General features: G+C 42.2%; 1 protein-coding gene and 1 long non-coding RNA gene across 3 annotated transcripts; both read right to left on the bottom strand.

Moving 5' to 3' along the window:
* Positions 1–1867: 1867 nt before the first annotated feature.
* LOC148131924 (uncharacterized) lies at positions 1868–8649 on the bottom strand. 2 transcript variants are annotated; one of them, XM_087954510.1, is made up of 2 exons: positions 8371–8649; positions 1868–7015 (listed from the first exon to the last, which is right to left on the bottom strand). In XM_087954510.1, exons 1-2 carry the CDS (start codon positions 8402–8404, stop codon positions 6003–6005), a joined length of 1047 nt encoding a protein of 348 aa, XP_087810636.1. In that variant the 5' UTR covers positions 8405–8649; the 3' UTR covers positions 1868–6002. The 2 variants fall into 2 exon arrangements, with proteins under 2 accessions (XP_087810636.1, XP_087810635.1); XM_087954509.1 differs by having other exon boundaries at positions 1868–7025; positions 8378–8648.
* A 5522-nt stretch (positions 8650–14171) lies between these two features.
* Positions 14172–16507, bottom strand: LOC113422227 (uncharacterized). Its single transcript, XR_003372251.2, has 4 exons — positions 16345–16507; positions 15647–15702; positions 15446–15533; positions 14172–14366 (listed from the first exon to the last, which is right to left on the bottom strand). It is a non-coding gene; the product is annotated as an uncharacterized LOC113422227 (long non-coding RNA).
* Between the last annotated feature and the right edge of the window lie 7264 nt (positions 16508–23771).

Here is a 23771-nt window from a genome sequence, read left to right as displayed (position 1 = left end):
TTAACTTATTGGAGATATGGTTGTTAAATGAACACGAGTCATTAAGTGGAGCAACGGGGAGCCTCAAAGGGAGGCCAAGCTGGGAGGCCTGGCATCAGGCCTTCTTCAGGCCTCACCCACTCTGAGGCAACCTGCACTTTCCTTCCCACCCCTCAGGGTCCCTGCAGGCCTTGGAAATGCTTCCCAACCCCTCTGGGCCTCATCCCACATTGGCCATCACACACTCACCTTTCTCAGGCGCTGGCACTAGGGACGAGCTCTTTGTTCCTGGACCGTATGGTGCGATCCCAGAAACAGCTACTGTTTTGGCGGCAGCTGTACCGAATGGTGGGTGCTTTGGAAATGGTGGTCGGTTCCAGGATCATGTCATGCACCCCAGAGAACAAGCTCCGCTTCTCTTTAACACAAGTTCTGGACTGCTACAAGCCCCCTACGGTCCTTTCTGAAGCGTGCAAAAGTGAACGACCATGAGTGTGCTACAGCAGCCCACCACTTTGTGAATGGGTCGTAAGTAACACGTGTTTGGATGTCCTCCCGAACAGTCACTGGTCATAAGTTAAAAGACCTGTAATTCCTTCTGCCCACTACAGTCAGCTGGTTGCACTTTACAATTGGTGCGATGCAAACACCAGTGTGATTAACTTGCCGGTCATTTTCTACATTCAAGACCTCAGCATAGGATAAGCTACCTGTTCTTCGGTTGCATTTGGAGGATCCTGGCCAAAATATGCAAAATTTGACTTGCCTTCCATTAGGAAGGAACGCCGTACGTGGCACAACTGTGACTGATAGCAATAGCACTTAAGACTTATATATCACTTCACGGTGCTTTACAGCCCTCTCTAAGCAGTTTAGAGTCAGCATCATTGCCCCCAATGAACTGGGGTCCTAATTTTACCCACCTCGGAAGGATGGAAGGTTGAGTCAACCTTGAGCCTGGTGGGATTCAATCTGCCAAATTGCAGGCAGCTGGCAGTCAGCAGAAGTAGCCTGCAGTGCTGCATTCTAACCACTGCGCCACCGAGGCTGGTGACCTTGCTTACAATTTCTCTGGGTTGCAAGGAAGTATTTGTGGAAGCCCCTTGGGATGGGCCATAGAGGGACATCATCCTTTCTGCTCTTTTGTGTAACGTTGCTTACCCCAAAAGGGAATAAATAGCATGAAGGTTATGTATGTATGGCTTAATCACCCAAGAAGTGAGCCCCTAGGACAGGTGTGGGCAATTAATTTCTCCAAGGGGCCACATGAGAAATTGGACTGTTTTGAAAGGCCAAAATCAATAGGGCTGTGAACAGGGGTGGGATTCTACCAGTATTACTATCAGTTCGGTGACTACGTTTTGCTGCGTGCATGTGTAAAAAAAACCATCAGCTGTGCTGCCCGGACAGCTAAAAAGCACTGTGCGTGGGTGGGCAGCATTTGAAAAGCCACTTTTTCTCTGCTTTTTCAACCTCAGCTGTGCCGTGCAAAGCAGCTGCGGTTGAAAAAGCAGGAAATAAAGGACAGGTAAGAGCCTGGGCGGGCGGGTAGGCCAAACAGCAGCAGACCCAAAACCGGTTCTGTGTCTGCTGCTCTTCAGAGCTACCGATTCTATAGAACCGGGCAGAACCGATAGCATCCCACCCCTGGCTGTGAAGGTTCGTAGGTATGCACGCACACATACAAACTGAAAATAAGAAGCAGTCATCTTCAAAATACGGTAAAGTCAATTGCATGCCGGGCATACACTTACTTACATCTTATTTTTAATTTCCAGTTGAAATTAGGAGGAGCCAGACAAAAGGCCAGATGCGTAAAATGCCCAGATCTGCCCTAGAAGTACAATCGGTGGTGGAATTTAGAACAGAACAGTAGAAAGAGGAAAACTTGAACAGAACAGGTTGGATTTTATTTTATTTTTTAATTTTCATTCACCAGGGAAATGCTTAAGATACTATTCATATACTATTAATTTATTATAAATCTCCATTCACTGTAATAACACGATTGCTTTAAAATTATACATTACCTTTTTCTGGGGGGGGGGGGAGTGACTCACGCAGACACACAGACATCCCGAGCTGTGCTCTAAATCAACGGTAGTCACTATGGGGAGCAGGTTTCAATACCCACCAATCCAGAGCTCCAGGTTCCCCCACCGTTTCCTTGCGAGATCCAGTAAGGTAACCCTCCCTATGAAGGGAAAGTTATTTGGTGTATAGAGATGTATTTATACCTGAAATTAATATGAAAGTTTGCCTTGAAAAACAGATGGGCAAGACTGTGGGAAAACTCAGTGCACTGGGAAACCTATGGACCATAAACACCTCATAGATGGCTAATGGTACTATAGTTCATTCAAGTTCTATCGTTAAGCTTAGTGTACCAACTATATGTAACACCGTGGGAGTATTGGGGTAAGCAAGAGTGAGAAGGAACATTTGGCAATAACCTTACTAATTCAGACTCATTGAGTCTGACAGAGTTTAGCATCTGCTAAGAATGTTGGATTATCTTCTCCTCTTTGCAGACCAGCTTAGTTTGGAGGGAAGAGTAATATAATGCAAGACTCTATGATGACCCATCTAGAAACTGAAAGATTTTCATTAGTTACAGGATGGAACATAAACCACCTCTTTGCCTTCAACATCTGGTATTTAATTATGCTACCTGCACTGGACCTGACTTTCCTTCCATTTCTCACAATCAGCAGGCCTTGACTGATCTACCAGGAATGGGAGCATGTCATCTTCCAGACCAGAGTTTCTCAATTTTAGCAGCTTTATGAAGTCTGGACTTCAACTCCCAGAACTCCCCAGCCACCCATGCTGGCTGGGGAATTCTGGGAGTTGAAGTCCAGACTTCATAAAGTTGAGAAGGTGGAGAAATGGTACTCTACTCTACTCTGCAGCAGCAGGGAACTGCTACAAACTGGAGACCAAATAAATTTGGAGGGAGAAAAGTTCCCTACCGCTGATGCATCACCCTTTAAAAAAAGTGAACTAGGACACAATTCCCCTTTGTGAAACTGATCTTCAGTAGACGGGTATGGAACCTTTCATAGTTTACTAACTTAGAAAACCCCATTAATTCTTTCAAATGAGCTTCTGGGGATACAAAGGTTCATTGTCTTGGTTATCCAAGAATGTAAAAACACAAAAGGAAATGGTGCTTTGAGCACTCAAGTCAGAGGTTGTATTCAGCAGGTTCTGACCAGTTCTGGAGAACCGGTAGCGGAAATTTTGAGTAATTCGGTGAATTTCATTCAAATTGCAAATCCCACCTCTGACTGGAGAAGATTTTACAGTATCCTTCCCCTGCCATGCCCACCAAGCCACGCCCACAGAACCGGTAGTAAAAAAAATTGAATCCCACCACTGACTCAAGACACTCTATGCCATTGCAAAATACTTTGGGGTAGAGTTGTGCCAAATGCTGCAATGACCAACGTAATGAATGTTAGACTGCGGGCGGCGCTGCAGTGATACTTCAGAGATTATGCTGCAGACAGAACAGCACAAATATTTGAGGTCAGGTTGTACCAAGCCAACTTAAAAACAAACAAAGAAAGAAAACAAACCCACACAAAGCGCAAAACCAAAATTCTTAAAAATAATGTGAAAACATTCCAAATGCCCATGTTAACCAAGATATTGCTCTGTTGAACATTAAAAAAAATGCAAACAGAAGCAACTGGAATGCTTTGTGGGGTTTTTGTTGTTGTTGTTGTTCTTTTCCCCCTCTATCTGTAGAACTAGGGAACACTTATCCTTACCTTCTCAGTATCATCAGTAATAACTAAAAAGCCTTAATTAACCTGTAGAATCAATTGCTACAATAGGTAAAAGGTCCTATCAGATTCTATTAAATGACAAATATTTTCATAAAGGTTATCTACAGAAAGGATAAAAGGTAGCCACAAAAATTATTTCACTACAGCAAAAAACACTCTTCTATGGACAGCTAATTCCAAACCTTCCCCACTGTGTAACTTATTTTTCATTTTCTGGCTACTTCTGTTAGATCTAGATATACAGCCTCAGCTGGCTTCTAAAGTTCAACATTATTTGCCTTCTTTTCATTAATTAATCAACACAACTCTCTGGTTAGTAGATCACCACATATTCCTGATGGATCTTTTCTTTCTCTCCAATTTTCTTTTTTTTAAATATAGACAAGAACCCGAGGCACAGAAGAAACAACTCTGCCTGCAAAGTACCAAGATTCAAATAAAATTTTCTCCAGTCTGAGTAGCAGGGACTGCTAGATGGATCAGAACTGGAGAGAACATGGATCTGAACATAAACTGGACTTAACAAATCAGAACATACACAGAAATTAAGGGATAAGGTGACTGCAGCTCTTCTGGACATTCCAATGTCCTGAAGGCTGTGATGTTTCAAATAAAATAAAATAAAAAATAAAAAAAAGCATTAGAAAAACAGGACTCAAGGTCCACTGAGAATTTTGGTAAGATTCTTCATGGTGGAATAAATGCTATCTATACGTGACCAGCTCACCACAAAAAAGTACAAATATCCTCCATTTTATTACATATTGCATTCATGTTTAGTGGTCCGCTAATCCAGGTGTGTTGAGTTATTTTCAGATCCCACCTTGCTTAGTTTGGTTTTTAACCAGTCTGTGTGTACATGTGTGACACCCACCCACACAGACATACATGTACACACCTCCTCAGTCCCCTGGGCAACTGAGGGAGTCTCTGGCCTGGAGAAGTCCAAGCACAATAGCCACACAACAGTCTCTTAAAGTGCCAACGCACAATTTGTCTTCCTGTCATTAGAGAATTATGACCATCTTCAGCTGCTGGACGTCCATTCCTAATTGCCCAATGCTGAGAAAGAGCAGCAAAGAACAACAGATCCAAGATTTTACAAACATAATTTTCAGAGAGGCCTCAAGGGAATTCAACCCACTCAGTTAACCACACAAGAAATCTGGAGGGAAAAAAAAATCTCAGTCCATCAAAACACAAGGTTCATTCACTTGGGCCTCCTAATTTAGTAGATAGTTGTAGAGAGTCAGGAAATATCATTCTCCCCTAAAGCCAAAGACTCATTCAGGCAATTTTACACCTTGTCTAAATTACTCCACAGAGTCTTTACATAGAGATTGGGAGCCTTCCCATCTCTCTTCACTTGTGGCCTGGTCCGTTCAATCCAGCTTCTCTCAGTCCAGTCTACCCAGATGTATCTGATTACAACTCCCATCCTCCCCAGGTTGAAACGGAGGAGGATGGGAGCCACTATCCAGCATACCTGGAGATCCCCGGGCCGAGAGAAAGGCTGTTTTAGGTGAGCCAGAAACAAAGGGAATCAACACAAGGGAATCACCAGGAGGTTCGCTCATAATTAAATACAATTTGGAGATTATCAATAAATAATTTGATAGTTTTCCATATAAAAACAGAAGTGATATATACAGGATTTCAAAGTATCCCCAATATTCCTGTGAAGGACCTATTTGAGAAATAACCAAACATTGATAACTCTGAATACCCACCTGGAATTTGGAATATTCCAAGGCTCTGAGCAAAATTCAGCACATCTAAGCATTCATTCTAATTTACCCCGTAGTTTTCTCCAAATCAATGTGCTGCAGCTGCATTGAACCGTAGCCTCATAAAATTCCCAGAAAACTGCAGTTCAACACCCCTACAGCAATGTTCTTCAACCTTGGCTGCTGGAAGATGTGTGAACTTCAGCTCCCAGAATTCCCCAGTCAGCAAGCTAGCTGGGGAATTCTGGGCGTTGAAGTCCGCACATCTTCCATCAGCCAAGGTTAAAGAACACAGTCATAGAATATTTCAGGCAGGAAAAGGCTGATCTGTATCACTTAGAACTGACCACATCTTTAGACATTGCTAAGTTATAGTCAATTGAAAGCAAACTTTCTGGGGCAGAGATCCATCAAAAGGGTCCTACACTCTTCAGAAACAAAAATAAAGGAAGTTCCCCAAGACACAGTTATCTCTACCTTCCCTTCCCATGGGAGCAACCTGTTAAAACAAGGGGATCGGGTAGGCAAAGAGGGGGTTCTCTCGGTTGTGGATCTTCTCATGTCTCTTGTGGTGGGAGCTGTGGCTGAAACATTTGCCACAGAACCGGCAAGCGTAAGGTTTCTCCCCGGTGTGGATCCGATGGTGCTGGACCAGGGTCGATTTGTCAGTGAAGCAATTCCCACACTCGGTACACACATACGGCTTTTCGCCAGTGTGGATTCTCTGGTGTCGAAAGAGGTTAGAACTGACGTTGAAGCTCTTCTCGCAGATGTTGCACTTGTAGGGTTTCTCCCCCGTGTGGATGCGCATGTGCTTGATCAGGTCAGCATTGTGGCCGAAACTCCGCAGGCACTCCGTACACGTGTTCATCACTTCCGCCTTCTGTTTCGCTTTGGGTTTCTCGTCAATGGCGTTGGCCCTGCCCACCGGGGGGCAGGCTTCTTGGGGCTCCTCCACCGGCTCCTTCAAATGCTTCTTCTTGTGAGAGCTGCGGCTGTAGCTTTTGCCACAGTCAATGCACTCGTAGGGCTTCTCGCCCGTGTGGATCCGTTGGTGCTGAGTAAGGTTGGACTTGTCGTTGAATCGCTTGCCACAGTCGAGGCAGATGTACGGCTTTTCCCCGGTGTGGATCCTCTGGTGTCGGTTGAGGCTGGAACGGACAGAAAAGCTTTTCCCACATTCAGAACACTTGTGCGGTTTATCGTCGCTCTGGACAGGCCACGGGCTAATCAGGCTGGAGTTCTGGATGAAGACCTTCCCACATTCAATGCAGATATCCGGGATCTCTTCGGTTTGGGTACCCCGATGCACCAAGAAGGCTTTGCGTTTCTTGATGGTATGCACTGGTTTCACAGGCCATGTCATTGATGGTATTTTCTTCTCCCTTGTTTCGGACACGCGGGCTTGGCTGTGTCCAGGGCTTAAGCTTAGCATCTTAAACAATTTTCTTTTGGTCACCAGCTGAGACCGAGCCTCCTCCGGGCTAAAGTTCTCCATATGGCTCATCCTGTGACCTCCTCTTACCTGGTGGGGGAGTCAATATGTTGTACAGTTAAGGTTGGAGAATTCACACAACAGGAAAAACATCTATACTTTAAGCCTCCCTCACCACACAAATGTAAGCCCACAGCATTCACAGTCCAGTGTTGTTGTTCTCATTTCTGGAAAAGCTGCATTCCTGGAAATTTTTTTCCATGTGACCTATTATCTTCTGACTTCCACTTTTTAATCATTTCCCACCAATTCACCTACTTTTCTGTTAAAGATCCAATTTATCTGCAGACTTGCAATGCAAACAACTTCTTAAAAAAGTACACACTGAAGTGGAGTAAAATTTGCAGGACTCCTACCAATTCTATGCAGGAAAATCTACGCTACAAGGTTCGAAGAATAACCATGCTCTTATCAATTAAAAATGACGTGAAAAACTTGCCTCTGGAGTTCTTGGTGCTCCCTGTTCTTGGTTATTTGCTTACAGGCATTTCATTACCCAATTTAGTAACATCACAAGGCACAATGAAGTTACTTAGTTGCATAACAAAATGTCTGCAAACAAACTAAGTTCAGAGAGTACCGAGAACCCCCTTCATTATTTTACCATGTTAAATTATTTAAATGTTACTAATAGCACATATGTGTTAGACATGCTTAAAAGTACAGTATGATTGTTGGAAAGTTTGGGGTTTTGTTCCATTTTTGTTTTTTTACACATAAAATAATATTCAGAATTTAAAATCCTGCATTCCCTAGAAAGGGTCAAGGGGACTGAATGGGTGCTTCAAACATTAGAGGGTGGACCAGATTCTGATGTCGGCAAGCAGCAATTTACTGCACTTATAAAGCCAGACATATTTGCCTAAGTTTAGATTGGACAGTCATTAATGTCCTGTAACAGTAAAAAAAAAAAAAAACCTAATAAAACGACACACTCCCCCCACCCCATCTTCTGCTAAGGGCCATCATTTATAAATTCTAGTTCATTTCTTCCTCAAGCAAACAATCAAGTAAAGCACATCCTATAAGGACTTTATTCCAAAACATTTCATTTACTCACTACAAAGACAAGGGTCGTTTTGATTAAGGAACAGGAAGACATTCAGAATACAAAGGCTTCCACTCACACCTGCTATCACTAAGATAATAGGAAGCCTTATAGTAGACTATCATCTATAAGCGACACTTTGCATTTCGCCCGGAGTGGGAGAAGGGAACAGAAGACAGTTCAGAAAGGAAAGGTATTCTGCGTATGCTCAGAGACACTATGCTTCCTCGCTTGCTCATCCTTTCTTCCCACCCCAGGAGGAGGGTAGCAATGCAAAGACTTGCAACTCGACCCGCCGCTCTCCACTCCCGGGGGCTTGGCGGGGACATTCTACCTTGTGCTCCCGGACGCCCGAGCTCATAAAGGCGGCAGCGGCGGGCGCCGCGTCCCGCGGAAGCCGCAAACGGGTTGGCAGAGGCGGAGAAGCCGCGGAGCCGCTTTGTGCCGGGGAGCCGGGGTGCAAATGGCCCGTGCGCCCGCCTACATCGCCGCCGCGCGCCTCCCGGGCTTCGGGGAAGGGCGCGAGAGCAGCCGCGCGCCTGCAACTCGCCCGCCTCGCCTACAATGGAAGAGCAGAAGGAGGCGGCTGCTTGCATCAAGAGCTACCTCTGACCCAGGAAACTAACTGAACGCTGCCAAGCGGCCCCGTTCAAACAAAGCCAAGCCGCCTCCTGATGCAAACGCCAGAGCCCCCTGCTGGACGAAGGGGGAATCTCGCAGCGGCCTGCTGGGAACTCCCTGCCTCAATGGCAGGGCGAGGGCGTGAGGCTCTCTGAGATTGTGCAGAGTGCCTTTGGAAGCTGGGTGGTCTGTATCAAAGGTTTTCCAGCTGTGAGAGTATTTGAGCGGATTTAAGGAAGTGTGAGTCTTAAAAATTCCTCTTGTTCACTCAACCCACAAATTAGCCAACTGTGTGTGAATTCAGACTTGGAGACAGTATGATTCAGTTTCTGGGATTCTCCATAAATGGATTAATTGTGAGAATGAATATATACTGTTTAACTAATATGCAATTACAGCATCACACATTCCTTACATTTGAGTAAGGAAGCCATTTATTTGTACATGGCCATCACTGTTGTTGCAGCGTTTACATACTGTATGTGGGATGACTTGATTTCTCCCTGCATTCTTTTTTCCCCCCAATTCATTTCTGATTGCCATTAATTGCAGTTTTAAAAATGAGTTGTATATATGGCCTTTTCCCAGGATTAAGGGGATATATGGAGCCCTGGAATTTATGGAGTCAAAAGTTGTGGGTTTACATAACTGGCCCACACCTGCCACATCTTGTTAGAATTGTCTTCCTGCCATATTTGTATGTAAGCTAAAATTACAGTATCTGAAGAAAAGAGTGTGAAGGTGATAGAAGGTCCAGAGTTTTTCCTGCCTTACTTTCTCCCATTAAGCTTCTCACTTCATATCCCACTTATCCTTGAATCCTTCAGAAGGCCTCACACTCCGTGACCCCCACCTTGCTTTCCCAATCCTGCTGGTCACTGCTCTTTTTGAACTAGTAGCAGGTTGGGGTGCGGCTAGAGGTCAATGGAGGTGGGATCCAGCTGTTTTCCAGCAGGCAAAGCCCCCCCCCCCCACAGCATTTCACTCTCTCTTCCACTCCCCACAGTTCTAGGATTTGAAATTTAAAGAGGTACTCACCTGCTTTCAAGCCGCTGTTGAGTTCAAATCTCAAGGAGTCCCTTTACTACCCAATGCCTCCCAGGGAAGGGTCCGTGGATGCTCTCCCCAGTCCATCCGGCTGGGTTTTGATCTCCGGACCCCATCCGGTGGCTAGGTTGGCTGGGAAGCCACCAGTCGCCAATTGAGGAAAGGAAAAAAGAAGCCTTTCCCTTTAAGGAATAGGCAAAGTTCTTTCCTTTTGTGGATTCAAATTTCCTGGCTGGGAGAAATGCAAAATGATTTGGTCAACTGCATTGAAAGTCAGAATCAGTTTATTAATAGGAAGGCAGGTAAAAAGAAATCTCACAGCGTTCCTAGGATTAATCTAATAAGTGAGTAGGAAAACCTCTCTCTTATACACTTCTTTGATTTTCTTTGAAGTCTTTGATTTGTGTTTGTGTTGTTCCTGTCTCTTTGAGATTGGGATCTTTTCCTGGGATCTTGGTTTTATGGTCCTGATCCTTTGTAGTTGCTTGTTTGCTATCATGTTTCCTTCCTGCCATGCCTTTTGGTTTGCTTTTCACAAGTTTTTATAACTTGCCATCTATTTGATTTCTATGGGAAAGGATCTTAGCTAGTTTGTAGGGGTTTTTTCTCTGTATCTCCTGCCTGTAATTTTCTCCTTCCTTTGTTGTGAAAAGTAAGCTGGCTCCAGGTATTTTAGTAGCCTTTCTTGACAAAGGGTGGGGGCTGTTTCCCTAGAAGAGGGGGGAATTGTAACTTTGAATCCACAAAAGGAAAGAACTTTGCGGTTTTTCCTTAAAGGCCAAGGCTTTTTTTCTTTCCTCAGTACCAAATTGGGAAAGAAACCTATTCCCTCCATTTAATGAACTCTTATTTCCTCAGGACATGTCTAGGTGAGTTAATCTGAAAGTAACACTACTTTTCTGGATTCTAGCTATGGATGAAACATTAAGATCAGCCACAAAATGGAAATGGTCTCACTGCAGTGCCTCCTCAGTTGTTGTTTTTTTTAAATGATCTGATGCAGGCTGGAATACAGTATTGTTGAAAAAGTCAAGATAGCGGCCCCAACAACAAGACTGAAACTCTGCCTTTGGCCATAACTTGCAGACACCCCAAATACTGGCCAAAATGCTGAACCAGCAAGTCAGAATTGGTCTCAGTATGCAGCTTGGTGTGACTTGTACAGCAAATTGTTCACCTGTGGTCAGTTTAATACGTGATTCAGCATGTGCAAATATGCTGTTGTTGGAAGTTGTGATTCCCCTGTCTTCTAGGAAAACATTAGAAGAAAGGAAGAGGTGAAAACACAAGCAGGGTCAGCTCCATCAGCCCCCACCCTTTGTCAAGTAGGGCTATTAAAATAGCTGGAACCAGCTTACTTTTCACAACAAAGGAAGGAGAAAATTACAGAGAAAAAACCCTACAAACTAGCTAAGATCCTTTCCCATAGAAATCAAATATGGCAAGCTATAAAAAAACTTGTGAAAAGCAAACCAAAAGGCACAGCAGGAAACATGATAGCAAACAAGCAACTACAAAGGATCAGGACCATAAAACCAAGATTCCAATCTCAAAGAGACAGGAATTCAACACACACAAATCAAAGGCTTCACTTCCAAATCAAAGGACCTGAAAAAGTATAAGAAAGGGGTTTTCTTACCCACTTATTAGATTAATCCTAGGAACACTGTGAGATTTCTTCCTATCTGCCTTCCTATTAATAAACTGATTCTGACTTTCACAGCAGTTGACCAAATCATTTTGCATTTCTCCCAGCCAAGAAATTTTAATCCACAAAAGGAAAGAACTTTGCCTATTCTGTAAAGGGCAAGGTTTCTCTTTTTCCTTTCCTCACTGTCTGCCAATTGAGAGATTAAAAGTAATGAGGGAGATGGGCAGTTAAGAAATATGAAATATAAACAAAACAAATAACTTTCCCCACCTAAGAACTCCTTCAGTATTTCCAGTAAATGCAACAATTAAAATATGTTCATTTTGCCCTGCTTTGGAAATTGAACATGCAAAAAAAATGCAACCAAAAGGTAAGTACTACATATAAGCAGGCTCCTTTTAAGCTGAGCCATGCGGATGACCAAATGCTGCAAGGAAGTGAAGCAAGGACTGACCGGTATAGAATGAGTCCAACCTCCCTGGACAGTTCCTCCTAGTGGCTGGACTTTATTTATCCCTCTTACAGATCTTTCACCTTCTCTTTCACAGCCCAAGAAACTAGGGAGGGTCTCTTCCCAGTTTCTTACCATTCTGACTATCCAGTTGCAGGCTAAGTGGTCTTATCTTATCATTGCCCTAGGCAGCATCTCCCAAGGTCCTTTCCCATATACCATCACAGAAAGTGCTTCCAGGCCTAAAAGATTCTGTTATTGTAAACTTAGAATAAGTAGTGTTATATTTGTATTCATATATTTTTTGGTGTTGTGGAAGAGAGGGGTATTTTTTTGTTTTTTTTTTGTGTTTTATTGAATTGAAAATATTTTTTTTTTTTTTTTTTTAATTTTGCTCTCTTGTCTGGACTACCTCAAAGGGCTGACACACACTGACTGCATTTATGGGGCTTCCTTCCAAGAAGGATTCTTTGATGCCTATTCAGGCTGAAGCTGACTCCAGAGCTTTTGCCACAGTCAAGTCATTTGTAGGGTTTTTCATCAAAATGCATACACCGATAAGCTTGAGTTCTGGCTGAATGTCTTTCAAAATTCAGAAGATTGGTTTCTCTTCTGCCCAAGTGTCCTGGTATATGATAAAATCCTTGCACTTCTTGAACCCCTAAACAGCTTTTGCTGGTCTTCCTCTTCTTGTGCTTTAGCAATGCTATTGCTCTGCCAAAGCTAACAAATAACTCAATTTCTAGACCAGATTATCCAGTGTAAAATAATCATTAATTGCATCCTGTACTCCTCATCAAACTTTGCAAGTTTGCTTGGTCCAATCAGTTCAAACTTATCCTCTGACCCCAAAGCCAATAAAATCTGTGACTGATGATCAAGAAGAAATTAGGATATACCTGAAAGAAACTGAATATATTTCCTGTTTGAATATCTTGTCTTTGTTTTACCACTTCAAACTCCATTTCCTTGTCTAACATTGTTTACCCATTGTGTAATATTTCCCTTTTTGGAGTAAACAATGCTATGCAAAGAAATGAAATCTGAAAATTAATAATGCTTTTCCATATTTTTCTATCCATGAGACCATGCTGGTTTTCACCTTGTCCATATATCATTTCATAAATTGCATGTATCTGTCGTACCTGCTCTGTATGCAACATTTTCTGCTAAAGGTAAGAACAATGCCAGCCATTCAAATCCCAGTTTTATCCCATCCATGTATGTATGCTGTTCTAGGCAAGCCAGCATCATTTATGCTCAATGATGCAGTGGTTAGAGCGCAGTACTGCAGGCTACTTCTGCAGCAGCCAGCTCCCTGCAATTTGGCAGATCGCATCTCACCAGGCTGAAGGTTGACTCAGCTTTCCATCCTTCTGAGGTGGGTAAAAGGAGAATCCAGATTGTTGGGGGCAATAGGCTGACTCTGTAAACCGCTTTGAGAGAGCTGTAAAGCACTACAAAGCAGTATATAAGTCTAAGTGCTATTGCTATTAGTTTGCAAACCAACATACTGTTGCCTGCATCACACAAGCTGAGATGCATGCAGTGTACTGACATGCATGTTGGGTGTTTCTAAGTTTATCTGGCTTCGGTAAAACATCTGAGTAATTTCCCAATTTATAGCCATGCAGGATTTCAAATGTAAGCTAAATTTCCAAACATCACCAAATATTCCTTTAAATGTTATGATTGCTAGTACAGGTAGTCCTCGATTTTCTGGCTGAGGAATTCTGGGAGTTGAAGTCCACAAGTCTTAAAGTTGTTAGGTTTGGGGACCCGATGTAGTGGCTATTCGAAACTACAACGGCACTGAAAAAAATGACTTACGACCATTTTTCACAATTACGATGTTTGCAGCATCCCCACCTGATCAAAATTCAGATGTTTGCCAAGTGGTTCATACTTACGACCGTCGCAGTGTCCCGGGGTCATGTGATCTCCTTTTGCAACCTTCTGACAAGCAAAGTCAATGGGGAAGCTAGATTCATTTAACAATTGGGTTACTAACTTATCAATTGCAGTAATTCACTTAATAACTTTGGCAAGGAAGGTCGTAAAGTGGGGCAAAACTCACTTAACAAATGTCTTAACAGCAGAAATGTTGGGCTCAATTGTGTCCATTAAGCCGAGGACTATCTGTAAACACTATCAACACAGTACAATTAATACATCTCTTTCTCTTTCAAACTATATTAAGACATGAGGAAACCCATTCTGAACAAGAAGCTACAATTATCTTCCCTCAATTTAGTACCTCCAAATATGCAGTTCCCATCATGCCCTTGACCTCCCTTTTCATATCCTCCATTTTCTGAATACCAAAAGAAACACCATAGCTGAAAGAGTGAGCAGTCATTAAAACAAACCAATACTTTATTTTGTTTGAACGAAATGTACAAAGGTGCTTATATTAATGTTTCCCGCAACATTAGCTTAGAAATTCCTCCTACTGCTAAGCTTCAAAGGGGAAGGAACTCATTCTGTTTTTCTTGCCATCATGGTCTCAGAGAACACTCTACTTCTTGCCAGATTTTTTAATCCCACCTCCAGCTGCAAAAAAAAAATAAAGAGTGGGGGGAGAGAGAGAGAGAGATTACCAATGGTTTTAGACAGATAGCATGAGAGGGGGAAAAAAACCCGAAGACCTTATTTCTCAGCCTGAGGTTTAAAGATAAATGCTCCCTGAAGTTCAGCTCAATTGCTCATGAGTACATGGACATCATTGTATAACGTTCTTCAATTTATTTCAGAAGTGATTTGCTGCTGCTTCCTTGTCAGATTGTTTTACCTTCTGATAAATCTCTACAGAAGATTCTTTCTATGAATCAGCCTACATTTTTTTTTTGATTTCTAGAAATGTTGCAATGTTTTCTATTGCCTTTCCTTTTTGGATTAAAATACTGCACATTTGGAAAATATGACGTGTTGACTACCCAGATTACTTTCAGACAAAACATGCTTCCATCTAAAAATGATCAAGCTTAATGCCTTGAATATGCAAAATGAACCCAGGAAGTGTTTAAATATAAGAAAATGTTATCAAGATACAATTAGAAAGATTACAACATGACTTAGCTTTACCCTCCAATAAGTTCCAATGACCAACCCAGTCGAAGGATGTATTATTACTCTATCCTAGCTCGGTGCTATCTAGACATGTTAGACTATATCATACTGATTGGCAACAATACTATATGAGCTACACAGGCAATACATCTGAAAGGCAAGGGCAGGAAAAATACTTTATCCTAATAATTATCCTCATAAGTTCCATTGACGAGAATAAATATAGTTTCACAAATATGTTAAGCAGCTTACCCAATTAAGGGTCTACTAGCTAAGATTCCAGACAAAATCAAACTTGAAATTCTACTGAAAAAAGTGGCAAGAGGAATATTTTCTTTATCCCACTCCCCTAAGTAGAATATATATATTAGAATAGTAGAATAGTAGAATACGGTATATATTTTTTAAAAAGCAGAGACTAAAATGTTGAGTGTCTGAGTCTTGTGATTCACCACTAATTTCATCACAAGTCTTTCTGGTATTTCTTTATCCTGAACTCTTCTGTAGCTCCATCGCTAGAGACGATCCCTTATTTACAGGGAATTTAAGAGAAAGCAACTTACTAAGGGGGCCCTTGCCAGCAGCTTTTGCCTTCATCTCATCCAGTTTCTTTTGTTCCTCCTTCTGCTTCTGCTTGAAAGCTTTATCTTCCTGTAAAGACATTTACCAACTAGAGTTAAAAATGAACACGGAGCATTAACCATCTTCTTAAATCATGCAATTTGACCAGCAGCCCCAACCTTCTTCTCTCGTTTTTTTCTCACCTCATCTAATTCCTTCGACTGCTTCTTGGCTTGTTTCAAAGGCTTCTTCTTTCCACCTATAGCGAAGGAGATCATATGAAATTAGCCCACAATTAGCAACATCTCCCAATCTGGCATCTTCTATCAATGCTGGGATTCCCAGAATACCTTCGTGGCTGGGAATTCTGGGGCTTGAAGTCCCAGCGTACCTGGAGGAACCTTCAAGAAGAGATCGGACTGCCATTTGTCAGAAATGGTGTAGTCTCTTCCTCTTGGGCGGGGGGAGTTGGACTAGATGACCTATAAGGTCCCTTCCAACTCTGATTACCTGTTATCTGTTTAACTGTGCTAAAGCAAACTGTCAGAGGGCTAAACAAAAAACTGAACATACCCAAACTATGTTTAGCTTCTCCAGATGGACCAGGCTGGACGCTCCTATCACACCCATCCAACATAACTCTAATTGCTGGGCATGATAGGGCTTGGAGTCAAAGAAACCAGGAAGGAGGCAGATTATAGAGGATTGAATTGAAGCCTTCTCCCCCACGCATGCACCAAAAGGATTTCCAGCAGGTCCCCCTCCCTCCCAAATATTAGCACACCAGAGCCTCTCCCCCCACCAGAGACCCCTGCACTTCTGCCACCAGTCCCCCCGCAATCCTCCCCACCCGCTCTCTTTCCCGCCATCATAACCCAGCCATCAACCAGGCGAGCGCTACCTTCGCGTCCCGACATGGCGCTCCTACTGGCAGGCGAAGGCGCTTCTTTCTACCGTCCGCTCGTCTCGCAAGAAAAGCCCCCGACGGACAACCCAGAAACGCACCGCCTAGGAACAGAGCTCAGACAGCGACTTCCGCCCGCACCCGTGACGGCGCAGCCATTGACACCAAGGGAAAAAAATGTAATCCTAGAGATAGAAAAGGTGTAGGGTTCACTTCCGGAAATTTTTATCATGGGTTTTATCAAGGCGATCGTCCTCCATAACAAACACATTGGTGGGCTGTGTATATGTGGAGTGTTTTATTTATTTATTTATTTTTATTTATTTATTTATTTATTTATTTGATTTGCCAATTGTTTACAAGATAATAAGTATAAGCGTATACATAGTTGTGAATACATGAAATGGGTACATATAAGAAAAATAAAAGAATAAGAGAAACAATAGGACAGGGACGGTAGGCACGTTGGTGCGCTTGTAGAAAAGAGTATGAAGAGAGACTGTATATTTGTGTATATGATGTGACACGTTTTTGTAAGATATTTTAATATAATTTATGTACACGCGCTGGTGTTCTTCCTGTAGAACAGAAAAGAATTGATGTAGCTCTGAGTTAGCTGTGTGATCTTTACTACCGAGTCCTTACATATACTTCGTATATCTATCTACATCTACATAAATATATAAACATGTATATAGGATGTAATGCATGGAGTACAGAGAGCGCGTGTGTATGTATGAATGTATATATACACACAGGCTCACACGTTCGTATGTGTATTAATGTATATACACACAGACCTCCGTTCATACATGTGTATTAATGTATATACACACACAGACTCACACATTCATACATATACATGCCCTCCCTATACCCCATGTATGTGTGTCACATCATATACATATTTATATATTTATATAGATGTAGATAGATATACGAAATATATCCAAGTTCTCTGTAGTAAAGATCACACAGCTAAGCCACAGCTACATCTATTCTTTTCTGTTCTACAGGAAGAACTCCAGCGAGTGTGTATTATAAATTATATAAAAATATATTATCAAAATTATATAAAAATACATGCATTGCTGTGGACAATCAGATTGGTGGAAATAACCAATTAGGGATAGATGTTCAGTAGTTTTTTTTAAAAGGCTTTTATGAGAAGCGCCTCCCACCCGCTTGAATGAAACTATAATTTAATGCGGGAGGGTTTTCGCCGGCTTATTCTTTATTGGCCAAGTGTGATTGGACACACAAGGAATTTGTCTTGGTGCAAATGTAAAAAAGAAAAGATACATTCATCAAGTGTCATCAGGTACAACACTTAATAATAGTCATGGGATAGAATAAGCAATCATAGATTTGCTAAAGGTAGAATGACACCACCCCCACCGTCCTCAAAAAACGTCCGTAGCTATTGAAGACTTTCGCTTTTGGTCCCAAATTCTCCGATTGCGTTTCCCTACATCCACAGAGAGCCTTGCATTGTTTCCGCCGCGACTTTTGCCCGCTTCCGGCTCGGCGGCATGTGAACCCGAGGAAGGAAGCGTGCAGCGGACTGGAGGGGGAACGTCGTGGTAAGCGATTGAGTGAATGAATGAATGAAGGGGTCCCTTCGGGGCACAGAGAAGCAGGGTTGGGGGTTGCTGCGGTCCCGGGAAACGTGCACGTGGGGAGGCTTTAGGTGGGGCAACAAAGCATCCAAGGGGTGGGGGAGATGGAAGAAATAACTTCCTGCATGCGCGCAGCTCTAATTTTTGAGATCCAGTGGGTCAGCCAAGGAGGCTTAATTCCCCTGAAATCGCAATTTGATTTCCACTTCTCTTAAACGTAGCAATCTATAAATTCATTTGCAAGTTTCCCAAGTGCCGCCTTAGCAAAAATTGGTACAAAGCAGGAAGCGGTTACAACATTAAAACTTTATTATATAATTTCAAACATCGGATTCCTTTCCGGAATAATTGAAATAATAATGACAGAGCTTAAAAACAAAGGTGGTAAATTACAGGTTAGATTTAAAAAACAACAACAGGGTACCTGCAAAACGGACCTCTGAAGATGATCTTACTGTTGGAGCATGAAAGGATTTTCATACGGAGATTAACCGAGCCTTCCTCAAGGCTTTGTAGCAGTGTCTCTCAACCTTGGCAACTTGAAGGTGTGTGGACCTCAACTCCCAGAATTCCGAAGCCAGCCAGGGAATTCTGGGAGGTGAAGTCCACACATCTTCAAGTTATGGAGGTTGGGAAGCACTGAAGTCTATAGTGTTTTTGAAAATGTTGAATTGCAACAGGGAACATGTCTTGTTGGCTCTCCTCGCAAGGATGAGTGAGAATTGTAACCGCATGGTGGTGACTTTGGGAAAGATGGACTGAAAACAGGATTTTGAAGGTTGTCCAGAAAGAACAAGAAATAATAGGAGCTTTTTAAAAAAAATAATTAAAAAAAATATTTTACAATTCAGTCAACAATGTTGTTGCCATACTGTTGGATTCAGGGAAGTTCCCAAAGCTGTATATCCAGTGACCCTCAATTTCAAATAGAAATGATAGAATCTGGCCTGGGGACACCATAAGTGGTATCCTGAGATGAGTTTGGGGAAATTGCTTTATCCCATAGCTGTAACTTGGACATTTAAATAAGATAAAGCCATAAGGGATAACACTGTTTCTAAAGGTGTAAATCTGGGCATTAGAATGAAAGAGTTGATATACCTCTTAAAATTTAGGGACTATGAGAGATAGGTCATATTCTGTGGGTGGCTGCCTTATGAGTAGCTCATTGCTCATAGAAAGCAGTTTAGGCAGTATTCATTATGCTATAATGAATTCCTTGCTGTTGTTCCCTTTCCAATGAACAATATAGCAAGATGGCCATAAAACATCAGCTCATGTACATGTGTTTGATCGTATGTTTTAAAACAGTGTTTTCCAAACTTGCAACTTTAACATATGCAGACTTCACGCATTCTCGTGTTGGATACATAGGCAGCTAACAGTGCTATTTCTACGTTCTGTTTCTTCCCCTCGTGTAATGGGTTAATTATGATGGCTGTCAGTGTCTTACGGGCAATATTCTCTTCAGCCTTCTAAGGAAGCTGTATTTGCGAAGAAGATGTCCGTTTGCCACCCCTTGTTCCACTTCAGTCTTCGATAGACACTTTAGACTGCGATAATCGTGACTGCCTACAGTCCATTTTGATCTACCAGCTTCCTTCTTTTCACAAGTCTTTAATTTCCATTTTTTTCTTCCCCCTTGCCAGCCCCCACTTTTCCTATTTATTTATTTATTTATTTACATCATGTGGCCACCCCCTCACAGAACATGACTCTGGATGGCATGCAATAAAACTACACCATAAAAACTAACAATTAAAAAAAACATCCCACAAAGAAGATCTCCGATCAGAATTAATAGTAGCAGATTAGCTGAAAAACTTATTTTTAGAGGCAATACAGCCATCTCACCAATTTACTACTTCCTTGGGAAGCCGGATGTCACTACCGTGTTTTAAGGGACTTCTAGAAATACGTCAAGAGATGGGGCCAGTCTCACTTTATGAGGAAATGACGTTGTACAGGGTAGGAACCATGAGACTAAAGGCCCATCTCCTGCGTCTTGCCAATTATAACTGCTTCATGAACTAGACCCATAGAGTACCCCTTCTGTCAGCCCCAATGGTGGAATCTGGCACTGAGTTGAGGGAAGGAGTGAAACACCTGATTAGCTTTGAGTCACTTGTCAGGAGGAAGCAGCTGAAGGAAGACCCCCTCTAAAGCTTCACAACATTTATCTAGTAGTTCTATAGTGAATGCTTTAGTCTTGCAAGATTCCTGTCTGTAGGCCGGCAACCATAAACATGCCCCTCTGATCAGCTCTTCCTCTCATTTCTGGTTCCTTGTGCCTGACGTGAGCAGATATAATCAGGTAGAGGTAGGTAAAGGTAAAAGAGCCCCTGCATATTTTATTCTGCTAGTTTTAGTTGACTATAAGGGTGGTGTTCATATCTGTTTCAAGGCCACTGAGCCAGCGCTGTCTGAAGAATTTTCTGAAGTCATGTGGTTAGCATGATGTCACAGAGCGCTGTTAACTTCCCCACTGAAGTACCTATTTATCTACTTGCATTTGCATGCTTTTGAAGAGTGGTGCAGTGGCCTAGAGGTGGAGCTCTTGCCCTCACAGTTGGGAGGCTGTGAGTTTGATCCTAAGTAGAGGCAGATATTTCTCTCTCTGGGCACACTGAGAATATATCTGCTGAATATAACTCTGCATTGGTGACCGGAAGGGCATCTGGCCAGTAAACACTCAGCTCCATTCAGTTGCCCAGACTCCACCCCGCAAGGGATTATGGGGTCGTTAAAAGAGGATAATAATTTGCATGCTTTCAAACTGCTAGGTTGACAGGAGCTGGGGCAAAAATGAGAGCTCACCCCATCGCATGGTGCTTAGGTCTCGAACCTGGGTTATCAGCTTTTCAGCTGACAAGCTCAGAGTCTTAACCGCTGAGCGATCGCACTACCTCGGGTGTAGACAGATCCTCAAATAACTTGGTCCCAGGAGATGTGACATAGGGCTCTAAAGGTCCAAATCAGCACCTTGAATTGAGCCTAGAAGCAAATTGGCAATCAATACCTCTTGCAGAGCAGAGTTACACACGAGTAGAGTTACTGCTTGCAGAGCATGTTACACACATGTGCCACTCTAGAGACACATGTAACTGCTCATGCTGCCCCCTTTTGTTCCAGGTGAAGCTCCTGAATAGGCTTCAAGGGCAGCCCCATGGAGAGCACAATTATAGCAATCCAATCAAGAGGTTACATAGTACCCCTGAGCAGAACTGCCTGCTCCAGGAATGTGCATAACTGACACACAACATGAAACTGTGCAGAGAAGTTTTCTTTTTTTAAAAAAAGCTACTATGGGTAAGAAAGTATGTTTATCTCTGTCTCAGCTAATGTGAGCTAAGATAGAACAATGTCTGTGCTTGGATAAGAAGACCACAGGATGGTAGAACAGGCCTGGATGATGACATGCTGTCATAAGGAGCATTGATGGCTTTTGACTCCAAATGTCTAGACTATATGGCTGATTTTATAGATATCTCCATTCCCAACATCTGTAACTTGTTTAGGGACAGCTTTCAGGATAACAACATTATACAAAGAGGTATTCATTCATATCCATATAACTATCATTTCCATGCAAATCTTCCCGCATCCTTTACTTTACTTTACTTTCATCCCAAATCTTCTCATGATTTGTATTTTAATTTCCAGTCATTTTGCTGGAAGCTCTTGGTTTTATCTACTCCATTTACTTCCATAGAATTTTAATTATTTTTTAAAATCAAAATTGCTCTCCATTTTCCCTACCCTTTTAATCATATAATCCGTTGCTCTCTTTCATTTCTTTGTTTACAAGGTTTTTTCATTATGCACATTATAAATTATATTTTCCTCATTCTCATATTTTGTAGTATCATTCTCATATTTTGTAGTAATCTTCAATGTTGGCTTCATGTAGAGATTAAGAAGCATGAGGAGCAGATAAAGCCTTTAGAAGTCCATAGCAAAGTAAAATAATCTGAAACAACGATTGCTTGCACCATCTGGAATTAGTCAGCAAAGTAGGAATGGAACCACCGGGTAATTGTGTCCTACAATCCCTCTTTCCCCTCCAGACAGCTAATCTGAAATCGATCTCATGGTGAAAAACCACTCAGAGATTTAATTGCTTGCGATAATCTAGTGGCCGCATTAGAAAGAGTCTTAAATAAAAATTCATGCCATCCAAGAATTGCCTAGCATTGAATCCCAGTTACCACTGCCTGGGATCCTTGCTTCAAAATGGAAGATTAGCAACTAGTTCCTCAAGGTTCAAAACCGAGCTTTATTTAGAAATAATGTTTGCAGCCATCTCTTTCTCCAAACTTTCAGTTTCCTATGCTTTTAAAAATGTCGTGGTATACTTCAAAAAATCTGTATATATCACATGAAGAAAATGTGTGCACAAAAATGTATAAGTGAGAAGTAAGCTCCTCCAAACTTGAATATTTGTAAGGAAAACGCTGTAAGGTAAAGGTTCCTGTCGCATATACGTGCTAGTCGTTTCCGGCTCTAGATTGCTCATTTCCATTACAAAGCCAAAGAGCCAGCGCTGTCCAAAGACATCTCCATGTGACTAAACGCCGAAGGCACATGGAGCACTGTTACCTTCCAATCAAAGTGGTCCTTATTTTTCTACTTGCATTTTTACATGCTTTCGAACTGCTAGTTTGGCAGAAGCTGTGACAAGTAACGGGAGCTCATTCCGTTACGCAGTGCTGGGGATTCGAACCGCCAAACTGCCTACCTTTCTGATCGACAAGCTCAGCGTCTTAGCCATTGAGCCACCACATCCCCTAAGGAAAATGCTGTACATATATATATATAAATGCGTACATCAGATTTGCTTCCAGAAATATGAATATATGGGGTTTTTTGCAAGTTTGAGGGGCTCCTTTTCCTAAATTTGCAAACTGAAATAGAAACTGAGTTAAATTTATTACATGGAAAAATGAGAATCTGAGCACAACTGATATGGACCTCTCTATCTGTTTATCTAGATCAACCCCCCCCCCCCCCCCCCCCCCCCCCCCCCCCCCCCCCCCCACCCCCCCCCCCCTCCCCCTTTTCTTTTTTTTTGTTTGTTTTTTCTCTTGTCTTGGGTTTTTGTCTTCCCTCCCGGGGGTTAATTAGCTTAAGAGAATTAAGAATCTTCAATGTTTCTATTTCTCATCCAGACAAAACACGTACTGTATGTGCTGAATTTCTCCACCCAACAGAGAGGGAGAGAATACAGGGTGGAAGCTAGAAATACAAAAATTATGGAGTATGGGAGACTGTGATTTTTTTCTCATCAGGAAAAGCTTTCCTTCCCCTTCCTTCCTTCCTTCCTCCCTCTCATTCACTCTTCTTTTTTCTGACAGTGAGAACAATTAATCACTGGAACATCTTGCCTTCAGAAGAGATTTTTAAGAAGTGATTGGACAGTCATTTGTCTGGAAAGTTAATATAAGGTCTTCTGCTTGAACAGGGATTGGACTAAAAGACTTCCAAGGTCTCCTCCAACTGTGTTATATTTTTTCTTCTGTTAAATTTGGGTGTAGCGAGTCCACATGTCATATCATTCTATGGATGTAGAGATTCATTTGGAGTTTGGGGCATGTTGAGGTAATTCCCCGTTAGGAGAATGAGCGCATACAGGGAGACGTATTTGAGAGGAGTGTTTGAATAATACACATACAGCACAAAGATACACTGTACAGTAAATGTAGGTTTTTACTTCCAGAAACGTTAAGCAAAGTCCAAAATAAGCAATCCAAAGTCATTCACAGGTTAAATCAGTCAGTTTTTCATCCAGGGATAATCCAAATATCA

Source organism: Notechis scutatus, chromosome 2, assembly GCF_049901735.1.
Source record: "Notechis scutatus isolate UNSWTSFEM ecotype Mainland chromosome 2, rNotScu1.2, whole genome shotgun sequence".
Classification (NCBI taxonomy): domain Eukaryota; kingdom Metazoa; phylum Chordata; class Lepidosauria; order Squamata; family Elapidae; genus Notechis; species Notechis scutatus.
The sequence above is the reverse complement of the archived record's forward strand: the minus strand, read 5'-3'. Positions and strand labels throughout refer to the sequence as shown.